At 38.1% G+C, this 14,413-nt stretch overlaps 1 protein-coding gene and 1 non-coding gene across 3 annotated transcripts; one reads left to right on the top strand and one right to left on the bottom strand.

The window, feature by feature from the left end:
• Nucleotides 1–1,508: 1,508 nt before the first annotated feature.
• On the bottom strand, nucleotides 1,509–14,272 carry LOC139119942 (uncharacterized). 2 transcript variants are annotated; one of them, XM_070683906.1, is made up of 7 exons: nucleotides 14,192–14,272; nucleotides 13,675–13,762; nucleotides 10,118–10,211; nucleotides 6,941–7,132; nucleotides 5,690–5,764; nucleotides 4,945–5,151; nucleotides 1,509–2,028 (listed from the first exon to the last, which is right to left on the bottom strand). In XM_070683906.1, the coding sequence occupies exons 2-7, from the start codon at nucleotides 13,744–13,746 to the stop codon at nucleotides 1,880–1,882; spliced, it is 789 nt and encodes a 262-aa protein (XP_070540007.1). In that variant the 5' UTR covers nucleotides 13,747–13,762; nucleotides 14,192–14,272; the 3' UTR covers nucleotides 1,509–1,879. The 2 variants fall into 2 exon arrangements, with proteins under 2 accessions (XP_070540007.1, XP_070540008.1); XM_070683907.1 differs by lacking the exon at nucleotides 14,192–14,272 and adding an exon at nucleotides 13,998–14,185.
• On the top strand, nucleotides 11,056–11,127 carry Trnas-uga (transfer RNA serine (anticodon UGA)). Its single transcript has one exon. It is a non-coding gene; the product is annotated as a tRNA-Ser (tRNA).
• Nucleotides 14,273–14,413: the final 141 nt, after the last annotated feature.

Genomic DNA, 14,413 nt, shown 5'->3' with positions numbered 1-14,413 from the left:
TGAGTATCACGCATGCACACCGTTACCAATGTGTAACCCTGGCATATGGTTCGTAAGAATTCGCGCAGGATAATCTAGATAGAGCTGAACTCCTCCCCTACGCCCTCTGGGTTCGTATGTCATGTGCGTATTTTATTTTATTTTTTCATACGACCCCGTAGTCTGCAGTTCTTTTTTACTGCTTTACTATTCTCCTCTCGATGTTTAAACAATCGTGTCAACTCTAGGTGCTCTTAATTACCATATTTATACAGGCTGTGATTTCAATAGAGCGTATGGAAACGATTTTTCATAATTATTTAAATTCAGTCTGTGGTGAGCGCTGGGTAGAAGAGCCAAAAATTTCGTCGCAGCGTATACTGTCGATATAAAATATAATTCGCCTTCAATTCCGACTGAAAACAACGGATGTAAAATGTAACAGCAATGCGTGTTAACATTTTCGAAGACGATGTTGCACAGACATTTGCATTTTAATCGTACAGCCGTCGAATATCGACACTTATCGGCGAAGGACGTCGAGTTGCACACGGTTCACAAGCTGCTATACCATTCGCAATAATCCGATAGAAGTGCCATAACGGATTACAAGAATACTACCTTTTCTCTCAGCTTCTGAAAATGTTTACATCCGCACGGCGTTCGTCATCATCCACCTGAACTTACTTCTATTTTACTTGTCTCTACACTCACTGCGGGATAAATATTTTTTGCGATTGAGTTGAAGGAAGTGTCATGTTTTCTATCAAAACCAGGTCTTCTCGGAATACGTGAAACGATCAATCGTTGGCAGCCTCTGGAGAACATGGCTATTTGCGTTTGTTAATTGATCAATCAATACATTGCAAATGTGCGCAAAGAAAAGCATAAAAGCTACCATTTGATCAAAACATCTGTGAAACTGCGTTGCCCCACTTCTTTAGGCTGAGGTCGAATTGACACGTTCTCCGTTTTACCGTTGTGCTGACCCATACTGTACTGAAAACCCAGCTGTATCTTTACGTTACAAGAGTAATCGTGTGCGGAATATATATATTTATCCATGATCAAACCACGCAAATTAACTGAGTTTACATGTCGCGGATTCAATATTGACGTTTTGAAACTCGTAGCGAAACACAATTTGAACGATCTTTGAAGAGTGGCAACCTTTTGCCTCCAAGCTTCAGAACAATTATCACGTGACATTTTATAATAAGAACATTGGTGAATCGCGTGTCAATATCACTGCTTTCGGGTTCGTGTCCTGACAATATTTTGCCTCAACGCGCGAAAAGCATACATGACCATATCCACTGAATTGTTAATCGTCAGCGATACTTGTCTCATCGAGAAAAATCCTTACCCTATCGATCTTTGAACGCCCTCGTGGTTCGAAACAGCCCTCATTCGAGTGAAATATTTTCACGATTATGAAAGGTATTGGTTCAAGAAAACATTAGAATTTTACTTAAATTGTGAGTGTGTGCAGATTTAGAAATAGAACCTATCACACAGAGTCCTAAACGCTTCTTTCACTTCCTGGTTTTATTTCCAAGCATTTAAACTTTCAAGGCAGGTGTTTCAATCCCAAAGGCAAGATCTTCCCAGGATATGGCGTCCGAATACTGTCAGCAAGGTTCGATATTGCGGCAGAGATGTTGGGGTGCTCCCAGGAAAAGGAAATGGAACGGAAAGAAACAAGCTGAAAATAAACCGATTTACTGCAAGCGATACCATGCCCTATGTCGGAATCATTACTGGGGGAAAGAATGATCTGTAGGTGGATAAGAAACTGAAGCGATCGGAGGCAAGAGGGCGTAAATTTTTTAAGACGCCATTCAGAAGAGACACCTAAGCTCTCAAACTACATTGTGGACATTGGTTTGTGGGATTTTGTTCATTGTGCCGGTAGACTGGTGTACGAGGAAGGTGAAAACGGCAATTTGGTCGACGATACATCTGTCGTCGTAGTAGTGGCGGCATGGCTCTTTGATTCTGGTTGCTTTTCCTGGTTTTCTTTCCTGGCAGCACTTATCTTATAGAAATCTGAGAAGGTGAGAAGGAAGGAAGAGAAAATATTAAAAAAAATTCATAAACAATACGCACTCTAAATAGCTTCACAATTAAAGATCCATTAGCAGTAACTTTGGTCATTTTTTTATTTTGTTTGTTTCTGTGTATCATCTGCAGTTTCTGGTGTGAATCCCTGAACCATGGAGAAATTCCTAATATTTAGCTCATAAATATACCTTATATGCGTATAATCTGCATTGTTATTGTTTAAATTTTGTATTCAGGTCCGGACTAGAATACATTTATCAACAATAACAATGGTCATTTCACATATGCAGGCTGTGTGGCAAGCAAGACACCGGGCATTGGTCATGATGATCGGATTATAGTAAAATTCTGTAGTTGATAAATTGAAACAGAGTAGTGAAAAATTAGTCAACAGTTACAGCTAATGTCCCTTTAAGCGTGTAGTATACACGTGATTTGAAATGTATGTATGGGACTGCAACGTTCGGAGAAACCTCTGTCTGTCTGTCTGTCTGTCTGTCTGTCTATCTATCTATCTATCTATCTATCTATCTATCTATCTATCTATCTATCTATCTATCTATCTATCTGCCTGTTTCTGTCTAACAACCTGTCTCTGTCTGTCGGGCTGTTTTTGTCTCTCTGTACACACACACGCAGCCGGAGAGAGAAATATAGAGACATAGACAATGTTTTATGGCGCATCAAGATTAAAGGGGGTTTATTGTGAAGGGGAAGGCTGACTATGACGACAACGGAGACGGCAGTGAATTTAATAGTCAAACAGACATTAATAAATCCAACATGACAACACACTGATAGAAAAAGCTGATGCAATTAAAATAAGATTGGGAAAAATCAATGTTTTCAGATCTCGAATGAAAGATTGTTTTATGTATTCTACGTTTTGCCAAGGTCGCCGTGGAATATCGCTTTGCCATGGTTACTGGCACGACCACGCAAAACCGAGCTTTCAGATGTCAAGAGTTAATCATTCGCACACTGGCATTCATGTCCATATCTGGCTTTATTTGCCCGTAAGTCGACTTGAAGTACGCACAGCTTCGTGAAGGGTAAACCACTCAACATTGTAAGAATGTAATATAAAGTGAAGCCATTACCCGAGTACCATATATAGACAACGCTTATGTGCAAACAAGTTGGCACGAAAGGATTGCTCTCGCTAAATTTTGACCGCACGACCTGTCTTTTGCACGAGATCATAATACAACCGAAAAGTTTAATTACATCGCAAAATAAATGAAAGATCATAACATACAAATGTCAAAACTCGCATAAATGTTTGTTTAAGGAGGTAAATAAGAAATAGTATCTTATCTTATCTTTAGGGTGAGTAATTTAAAGTTAACATTTTATTTTATATAATTATATTACCTGATATAATACTATCTTTTGCTCTTAAATTACATTTCTGATATTGTGGCTATGGTTGCGGTTATCTAATGCAATTTCATGAATCAGACCATGATATCCATCATTAGAAGTACCGCCCTGTCAGAGAACACTGCTCTGTTTGGTAGCCCCTGTATTACCCCTATTTGTAACAATCAACCCTATTTGTATTTGGGGCAATTTTCACCAATTTCGGTCAAAAATGTCAAAAATCTTGTTTTCTGACAGAAATCATACTAACCCTATATGGGGTTAACTTTTGTTACAAATAGGGTTGATTGTTACAAATAGGGGTGACATGTCAGTCTTATTTGTCACAATCAACCCTATTTGTAACAAAAGCAGTTTCAGAAAAAATGAGTTTCGACAAAAAAAGAAAATTGCCCCCAAACATACAAATATGCATATTTCATTAAGATTTCAACAAATACGGCAAAGTTTTTTTGAAAATTAGGTTTTGTTACAAATAGGGTTGATTGTTACAAATAGAAATACAGTCCAAAAGTCGTTCCTGACGCTAGCTTCACCATAACTTTAACATGTAAAGCCAAATAGAAACAGCTCTAATCCGCCCAATTCACATACGATCCAGCTCATTCTCGGCGAGATCATGAAATATCTGATCTTAGAGCGGATAGCTTCAGCCGAACGCGAAATTCGACTTCTCGGTAATCGCTGATATATATTGTTCCCACGTCCAATTTCGCATGAATAATTGACAGCAGGGAAAATAAATAAATAAATAAATAAACCGTCTTGCCTAATTGAAGGCAACAATGCAATTGAACCTCAAATTTTATTGATGTAAATAGTATCTGATAAATATATTTTTTTGCCTTTGGGTTAAATTATGATGTTTTGACAACGGCACATCGCGTACCTGAATTATTACAATGCGTTCAAACTATAATAACCCCAAAATCAGCACACCTTTCTTCTCTACAGTAATTTAAAATATTACTGTTTGTGGTATCCTTGAAATTAATTCTACCGCTGGTATTAAAGAGACAACAGCTAGGTACATCTATAATTTAAAAAAATAATTGTTCCGTAAACAGTTTTATGTATTCCTTGTTCATCCTGAAGTATATTGAAAGATACAATTTTAAGCTTGCCAACATAATGCAGTATCTACCATATGCAGTGTTATCGTTGACAAATGATCTAGTTTGGACCAAAATTTACTTGCCAACAACTATGGCTTTGTCGACAAATTTTAACGCAGGGTGTTTCGATGTGATTTTAGGGGTAGAATAAGATCCTGTATTTTAAAAACAGGAAAGCAACACTCTCAATGCGCTAAGTGTTACATATAATGGAGCTTTAATAAACCGAGAAGTGCAAAGAGGCAGCCCCAAATCTCTACTCACTTTGAAAGCCAAGATACATCAACACGTTGGCTGTCACTGCGGAACGAGCAAACTGCGTTCCTGTCCAGGGTTTACTTTTATTTTTGCAGCGGAAAGATAACAGTTTGAACTCGGTACGAAATTTATGGCTATATCTTACCAATGTCTAGGAATTTTTCAAAGGTGTGTCTCATTTTGCAGGCAAGTTTATCTTCGTCAGTCGGGCAGGCTCGATCGGTATTGAACAAATTTTCGCAGATGCTATCGCACCGAAGGACGCCATCACACAGCTCATCAGGCGAGAAGCAGACCGTGGGATCACTATGGCAACGAAGTCTGCTGATGCCATGCTCATCAGGTGGACAGTCTGCATAGATAACAAATTGGTGAAAAGAAACTAATTTCAGTCGTTTGCTTCGCAGAATTTACCCCTCGAGCGAGGTTAACTCTTTGTGGTACAGACCTCATAAACGAGGTCACGAGGAAGACGAAATCCGCGCATGATCTATTCTGTCCTGAGTTTTGAACTTTTATGCATACAAGGCAACATGGGAAATTTTCAAGTAATTTTTCAAATCTGTCTCAAGGATATTGCACCATTAGCAAACCCCCCAAAAAGACAGGAACTTTCTTTCTTACCAAGATGCAGTTTGCTTAACGACAGAAAAATAACTGTATTATAAGCTTAAAGGTCATACCGAGCGGGCGAGCGGACAAATACAATAAGTTCTTTAATAAAGTATTAGAGGCACACCGAAATCGCATTTTCTCTCTTGCCTCGCTTCATTTATGTCTTAGTACCGGACGATGTATGTAAAACACTTTCGGCGCCCAAGGGAAACCCTATTTCGTCATAAGTATATCAACAGAAAGATGACCGATAGCCATGGTTCATCTATACTTACATTGATTTAGACCTGCCACCCAGAATGACTGAAAAGCGAGGCTATCTTGCCAACCATATCCAAAGCGTGGAATTCCTGCAAACAAACGAAAAGAAGCTTTAGATTTTTCAAGCAAATCTAAAATTTAAGCATGCATTTATAGCCCAACTCCCGAAAGACATAACTAGAGCACAACGGATCACGCTATACCACAATTCACTACACCATCCCATACCCACAATGTGATATCACATGACAACACATCATATCACAACACATCACAACACATCGCATCACATCGCATCACATCATATCTCATCATGTCACATCAAATCACGTCATTTCACGTGACATCACGTGACATCACATCAGATCAGATCAGATCAAATCTCATGACATACATCAAATCATATAACAACATGTACTGATTATGACCAGTAATAACGTATGTTATTTCTTAACAATGTTGGCTGAAATTTATTTGGCATGCAGATAAAACAATGTATCGATAAATTCATGGATCGATAGATAGTAGACAGATAAGTTTAACTAATATAATGTACTTTGACGCAATCTGCTCTGAGTGGGGCTTCAGTCCGTAAGTACTATGGTACATAGCTGTTCTTGAAGCACTAGTTTTCTGCAAACTTTCAACGATATACTTTGCAGTTATGAGACATACATGTCACTTTATGCACTTTGGTGATGTAGGCCTAGCCGTGTGAAACACTACTTTTTCATATGCGATTCTAAATATCACTGTTAATGGCTATGTATGTATGTATGTATGTATGTATGTATGTATGTATGTATGTATGTATGTATGTATGTATGTATGTATGTATGTATGTATGTATGTATGTATGTATGTATATGTGTGTGTGTGTGTGTGTATGTATGTATGTATGTATGTATGTATGTATGTATGTATGTATGTATGTATGTATGTATGTATGTATGTATGTATGTATGTATGTATGTATGTATGTATGTATGTATGTATGTATGTATGTATGTATGTATGTATGTATGTATGTACATGTGCGCACGCGTGCGTGCATATGTGTGTATGTATGTTTGCATGCGTGCATGTTTATCGCCTTGTTATTATCGAGAATTGAACTTATGTCAGTACTCGGTCTTAAGATCATAAAGACTTGACGAACTGGCATTTGGCACGTTGTATAAAGTAAAAACTAACCACTATCGTTGTGCGGTTCTAAAATCGGACACAGTATATAGCCACATAATGCATCTCTGTGTGTATGTTACCTTGTATTTGTAACGATGCGATCACATCCTTCCATGCACACACACTCTCAGTCTCATCGGTTAAACAAGGCTGCTTGTCACCATGGCATCCACAGTCGTCGATTCCGTCACAAATGGAGTCGATGCCGGAGAAACATCGGGATGTGTCGGACCCGTGAAAGAAACACTGTAATCCTGTGCCGTTTTGGCAACCTGCAATGAAACGGTAATCATGCAGACACTTTTAGAGTACAGTGACTCCCATGAATGACAACTAACTTTGCAAACTCCTGCAAATTGTATTATATTATGGGCATCTAAAACGATAAAAGCGTGGAGTTTTCGCTCAAAGGAACGTTTTGCAATTCTTGCAAAATCGTAATTAAGTAACGCAACATTTCCGACTAGTATTGTACCCCACTTTACATTTCCCGATATTTTAAAATTCGAATGGTAGCTATCAGCGTTACTGCCACAAAAAACGAAACCGTCAAATTCTAATTTTCTTTTCAAAGTTTCAGAATGATTTCAACACAAGATGTAGATCAGCATAGATTTGAAACTTTTAAGGAGTCTTTAATAAAGGGACATAAACTGTAACTTGTTGCAAGTTTTTCAGTATTCTGCTTCTGTATATCAACTACCATGTCTGTCCCCAATCTGTTTGCCATGCTGAAATTTCGGGTATTCTTTTTGTCAACACAGCTTATATGTGTTTAGTGATCATTGTTTATTGTTTACAAATGAATTCTAGTCCGGACTTGAAAAGAATTTTCAACAATAACAATGGAGAGTATACTCATATAGGTTGTGATGATATGCTAAATACTTGGCATTAATTTACAGTTTAGGGATTCAATGCAGAAAGAGAAAAAACACAAAACAAAAGCTTTAATGGAGCTTTAATATCCGAGCCCGAGATGCAAAGATAAGGTCTCGGACGTTGTTGTATAGCAAAGCACCTCTTCGAAACACATTACCCTCGCACCTCCTTTCAATCACGCAACGGATCATTCCAGATATGACATCAAAATTGAAGTTTTAACACGTATAGCCATACAGAACCTATCAAATCGTTCAAGTCCCAGTACATAGATTTTGTTCCTTTTTGAATTATCATATATACATATATACAATACATATACGGACACTCGATTTCTACGGTGGCTGTTATTAGTTTATGTTACAATTGCGACGGGTAATGAAAAAGAAAACTATAGGGCCCAGTTGACCATAGGAAAGCCTTATGAGATAATTGCTCCGCACATACGAGCCCACACAGAAATGTCAATTTTTCATAATTACCCAAAAAATTAACATAAAACTATAGAACTGAAGATTACAGTGAAGAGAAGATAGACTCTTCACCTCAAAGGCGACAATATTACATACCTATAGAACATATACTTCTGTCTCTGTCTCTTTCTTCTGTCAGTCTCTATCACTGTGTCCCTCTGTCTGCCTGTCCGACTCCCTGTCTCTGGCTGTCTGGCTCTGCCTGCCTGTCTCTCTATCTCTTCCCCTCTGTCTCTGTATCACTCTCTCTCTCTGTCTCTATCTATCTATCTGTCTGTCTGTCTGTCTGTCTGTCTGTCTGTCTGTCTGTCTCTCTGTCTGTCTCTCTCTCTCTCTCTCTCTCTCTCTCTCTCTCTCTCTCTCTCTCTCTCTCTCTCTCTCTCTCTCTCACGTTTTAATCCTAATTCGTGCTTGTTATAAATAACTGTTAATTTGGTTACTCAGTAGACGGATGCCGAATACGGATACCGTTGGTAGAGGAATCACATAGAGCTGCGCCTGTGCGACTTTCTTGTTTACGAAAAATGTATTTCATGCACGACATCACGTTAAAATAGCCGCAATATTTAAATTTTACCATGTGCATTATGACGAACACGTTTTTAACTTTCATCGATAGCAAACGTACCTTGGATACAGTGTTTGTAATGGTCGTACGGGTCCCATACGACCTTTGAGTGCAGTTCCGACGACCACACCCCCGCCCAATAACGTGGAACCTTTTGAAAATATGTGATGATAAATGTGTTTTGATTGATAAGTATGTTTAAAAACCACGAATGTTCTGTTTTACCTATGACGTCATCAGGAAATCACGGTCACGCACCCCTGGTTAACTGTGTCAAGTCGTTGTAAATAGTACAGTGACAGGGTTACTAACAGCTGATTGACAACTCAGAGATGTTGATTACTGTGACAGGCAATGGTGAGGCTGACATAATATGAACTTCCGAATGTAAACGGTATGGAAAACAGTTTTGCTTATCATGTACTTATTAGCCTATTTGTTTTTTTTAATGAAAAACAAGAGTTTGCCTTCGATTTTACTTGAACTTCCTTATTGAGACTCAATCAGTAGAATGCACCGGTTTTGGGATGGCAATTTTGACGTTCAGTGAACTTCGGAATCAAACAGAACCATCAACACTCGAAAGAGTTGGAGACCAATTTGTAATTTGCCTGAGCACTCTCAGAGACGATGCTTGTTCGAGTATATGCAGGTATGTATAATCATTGAGGACGTTGACTTTGAAAGAGTGAATTGCAGGGATATCGGTGAAAGAAGATAGTGGGAGTGGGGATTATGGGTAGTAGAAACCACCAAGGTGAGATAACTGGAAGGAAATTGAGGTCGTTTGGGTGAGTAGATCGTATCTCGAGATCGATACCTACGCTCATTACAAAACTGTTCAAATATAGAGGAAAACAGTGCCGTTTGATATGATAGTTGCGTACGAGACCAACTTCACTGGCCGGGGGTTGGTCAGGGAGACTATATACCAAGCCGTGCTGATCAAACGATTGTACAAAACATGCAATAGGAACGGTTGACGACACATTATAAGGTCTGTCTGTCTGCCTGTCCCGTTGTATGTAATACAAAATCCATTGTCAGGATGTTTTTCCTTTTGATTTCCGGAGAATGTGTGTGATAATGAGGATATAGTATTGCGGCATATGACGACGAATTTATTTTTCATATGTCAATATGTCAATCAACACCTTGCTGTATCAACAGTTCAGTTGGTCGACCATTTCATACAATGTTATCTTATCGAAGTGTGTTAATAGATATGTTTTATAGAGATATTATCATGGCCAGGGACGTGTTCCCTGCATGGTCGGGATGACCCGCACTAATTATGGAGTGCCACTTTGCTAGAAGAAAGAATTCTCACTCACGTTGCATGCCTAAGTACTCCCAGGCTTCATCTTCGGTGATCAGAAACTTTATCGGGTCTTCGTCAGCATCTTTGCTTGTCGTAGACATCGTCCCCTGGAAAGATAATATACATGACTGAAGGGGCCTGTACAGGGCACTGAGATTGGTACGCAGGGTCCAGAAGTTTCTAAAGGCCACTTGTTTGATAGAAGTACGGGAACGGGGACAAACATTCGTTCAACGTCAGATTAAATATGGAATTTCATTTTCTGTCGTGTGAAGAATTTATACAGCCATGTTCTGGCTTCTGTGTGCTCGCGAGGACAATCTACACTGTCATTTCATTGCAATTGGAATTGTCATAGTGTATACTTCGAAATACCAAAATGTAATTTTCGATATAGTTGTGTATTTTACTGCCATCGCGGTAATTGTAATAAATGTTCTGTCTCTGATATAATACGTCTCACACATCTGTTAGCCGGTCAGTCCATAAAACTGAAACAAATCTATGTACGTGTAAAAACAGTGACATGACTATATATACGCTCACAAGTACTTGCATGGTGTAGGCCTTGTTCGTATGTTAACACATGTGAACTGTGTATCCTAAGGTCTTTTGAATGTCCGTGATTGACAGATGTCAGTCAACGTGTGAATGTATTCACAACTAGGACGCAAATATATATATATATATATATATATATATATATATATATATATATATATATATATATATATATATATATATATATATATATATATATATATATATATAAATTGAAAAACACACAACTACATCTGAGTGTCTCTGCACAGCAAATTTTTGGGGCTTGAAAAAATGACCTGTGTAGGACTTGAACCCACGAGACTTCGAGAGAATAACCAGTGTAAACCTGCGGTCTCATTCGGGGAAGAAAAGGCCAACAGGACGGCGCACGTCAAACCAACTTGAACTGATCCGTTAGCTCAGTTGGTAGAGCATCCGAACTGAATTCGGGGGACGTGGGTTCAAGTCCTACATGGGTCATTTTTCAAGCCCCAAAATTTGCTGTGCAGAGACACACAGATGTAGTTGTGTGTTTTTCAATTTAGTTATTACATTAAATTTCCACGCTACACAACACTGGGGAACCTGTCATATTTCAGTTTCTTGTTTTATATATATATATATATATATATATATATATATATATATATATATATATATATATATATATATATATATATATATATATTTTCACAACTAGTACGTATATATATATATGTATATATACATGTTTATATATGTATACACATATTTAGATATAACACTATATGATATTTGACGTGTGCATCTTACGTATACTAGCATATATAGAACATATATTTGTAAGTATGTATGTTTGTATGTGTATTTAAGTAATAAACAATTATTATTTCATTGTCAAACACAAAAATTAAAGGCACGTTTTGCATTTGTTTTATTTGAGAATTAAACACCACAAAAGATGTCACCATTCTCTGTACTTATTCTATACTAGGTTTTCCGATTTTCCACAATACAAGAAGGTGGATCACTTAACTTTCTATGCAAATTTCGAAATCAGTCGTACAGTGCGAAGTTGTAAAGTACGTTTGTGAAGTTGTCAGTCATCCAGAGAGTACAAACTGTCACAATATAGTTGAAATTATATCTTGATTAACCCGACTAGTACTGGCATTAGCTCGATCAATATTGACGAGAGTCACGTAGTCCAGAGTTACAATTGCTACTATAGCTTGTAGCTCGGTTTAAGGTAGTGTGCGCCGCGAAAGTGAAAGACTTAAACTTTTGCTCAAACTTTCCTTGAGGAATCTTTCAGTCCCTCTCTTCCAAAATCAAGAATAAAAATCGGGGGTCACCGTGCTGCTTTTGATACTAGGGAAATGAATAACTTAAGATTCACCGATATTTAAAATTCAAAATGGCCACCATCCCTGTGTTCTCTCTATGGAGAAAAATACAATTTTCGAATTTCGAAAAACTAGGCCGGTGAAAAGTTTTTTTTTAAAGCCATTACTCGCGATCCCAGGGATCGCCTTTGTTCTAGACTGTAAGAGGATTTTGGAGGTGTGATAGCCTTTTGTTTTCCATTGAAATTGTAATCTGGTGGGTAAATTTTCTGATGACACAATCTGGTGCCAACGAATGCCTTTAACACCAAGAGCTTTAAAATGAGCCCGAACAAGTGGTATATCAGAAAAGAAATTGTAAAAGTTTGAGAGTCCAAATTTGTGTCCCCGAGGCGCATTCTACCTGAACAGCGAATCATAAGATTTTGAGCGTCCGATAGTCTGTCCCGGGAACGCATAATTGTATACACAAAGCGGAGAAAGGCGTATAGTTAATTTACATACAATGCTCTGGGAAGCAAAGTTATCCTGCCCACTTAACATGATCCAAACCGCGGCCTACTTCGCAGCGCGAGAAACTTTTTTGGAGAAATTAATGTAGGGCAGATTATAACGGCAATGTGCAATCTATAAATCGGATATCAGACACAATAACTTTAAGATCAGAATAATTAATTAAACTGAAGAACGTGAAATGCATCAAAGTGGAACAAATAACATAAAATAACATAAACAAATAACAACAACAAATAACATAAAATTAAACATTAGAAAGAGAAAGAGAAATCTGACTTTAATATATAGCCTATACACCAACTTTAAATAGAAGAGTAGTCCAAGTGTTTTTGGGGTAGAATAAATCTATAGTCAAACAGTTGTACCACGTGATTCATAACTCAGCTGGTACACACCTTGACGGAACCTTTCTGATACTTAAGATAAACTTGAGTGTACTTCGGCTTGCTTTTCGTAAACATAGGAAATTTAATCGTCAACGCCATTTTGAATTTTGAATAAAATCTGCGAATTTTTCGGTAATACTCTGCACTTATCATTTAAAATATAGGCAGCTGACTAACTCGTACTGTTGGTAGTGAAATAGAAAAGTTTCAAGTTTCCTTGAGAAAATTATGAGCAAAAGTTTAAAACTTTCATTTTGGAGGTGCATGTTGATAGTATTGCTTACTCATCGAACAATGTGTGTCATATACATTTCTGTTCAAGTGCATGGTTGCCGGGTTAATGATACAATGACATCCACACGCTGATCAAGAGGCCAAGGTTCTTCAATCTTTCATATGCTGATATGAATGATTAAAGAAAAAAACCACAATTACAGTCAGAAGATCGCGCAAGAGTTTGATCGAATCAAGGCTTGCGTAAAAAAGTAATACTCAGCTTACTTGCACTACGCTGATGCATCGAAATCATTCCGCATTCGAAATGTGAAGAAATTTCGTACGTAGTCGCGCAAGGGATGTCTCGTATACCTTTTAATTTTAGGACGTTATTGTGATCGACAATTTACATAAAGTGATATCTACACGCATGCTTACCTGATAACGGTGTATAACACAGCTATGCACAGGCAGGACGCAGAATATGATCAATACGGCGATTTTCTAGTACACCTTTTATATTTTGGACGTTATTGTGATAGATAAACATTTTACATTGAAGTGATATCAATATGCACACTTACCTGATCACGGTGGAGGACATAGCTGTGCACAGACAGGACGCAGAATATCTGGACCAATACGGCGATTTTCATCTTAGCAGATGCTTAACTGAGGGACGCAAAAGTTAGTTGATGCTACAATAATTCCATCGAAAGTCGGGTAGCAGAGATAAGAAACAGAGCAATGAATCGAGTATATGTGGGTCGGCCAACACTACGGTGAAAAGGCAAGTTTTGACATGGATTGCGCGGTATTTTAAACTTTTTTGGAACACGTGATATTTATGAGATTATGAACCCTCAATATAAAACCGCAGCTTTCGCGAACTTTGACTCGTACCGACCTGGTCTTGCACAGATTTGGACCGCCGCGGTTTCGAGGTTGACTATTAACTCGTGCTGGGTCTGTAGGTAAGCATAGATTCCAGTAATTCACCAGGTGCGTGTATTACAGCGACGAGAATATACCAGCTCACCAGTGTCGACGACTAAACCCTGAGTCTTTGTCAGAATGTGACTCAAATTATGGTAGACGTACCCTGCACTATCACTTTGTCAATTTCGGAAGATTTCGTCAACAGTGTGACCGTTCGGTTGAACGTCATCATAACACGGGATAGGACACAACAAGGCCAGTGAAAAATCGGCGATGACACCTGTATCCGAGGATGGCTGGGTGCCAATTTGGCTCGTTCCTGACAATGCAAGACCTTTTAATTAGATAATTTTAAATCCAGAAAGACACCCTTTGGATACTTTC

This window comes from Ptychodera flava, chromosome 20, assembly GCF_041260155.1.
Source record: "Ptychodera flava strain L36383 chromosome 20, AS_Pfla_20210202, whole genome shotgun sequence".
In the NCBI taxonomy this organism is placed as follows: domain Eukaryota; kingdom Metazoa; phylum Hemichordata; class Enteropneusta; family Ptychoderidae; genus Ptychodera; species Ptychodera flava.
This window is presented reverse-complemented; position numbering and strand designations above follow the sequence as displayed.

Coding starts and splice junctions, on each gene's coding strand:
- LOC139119942 (XM_070683906.1), bottom strand. CDS start 13,746: ATGAAAATCGCCGTATTGGTCCAGATATTCTGCGTCCTGTCTGTGCAC. Junction 5,765..6,940: donor CGCATCGTTACAAATACAAG/GTAACATACACA, acceptor GTTTGTTTGCAG/GAATTCCACGCTTTGGATAT. Junction 5,152..5,689: donor GGTGGCAGGTCTAAATCAAT/GTAAGTATAGAT, acceptor TTATCTATGCAG/ACTGTCCACCTGATGAGCAT.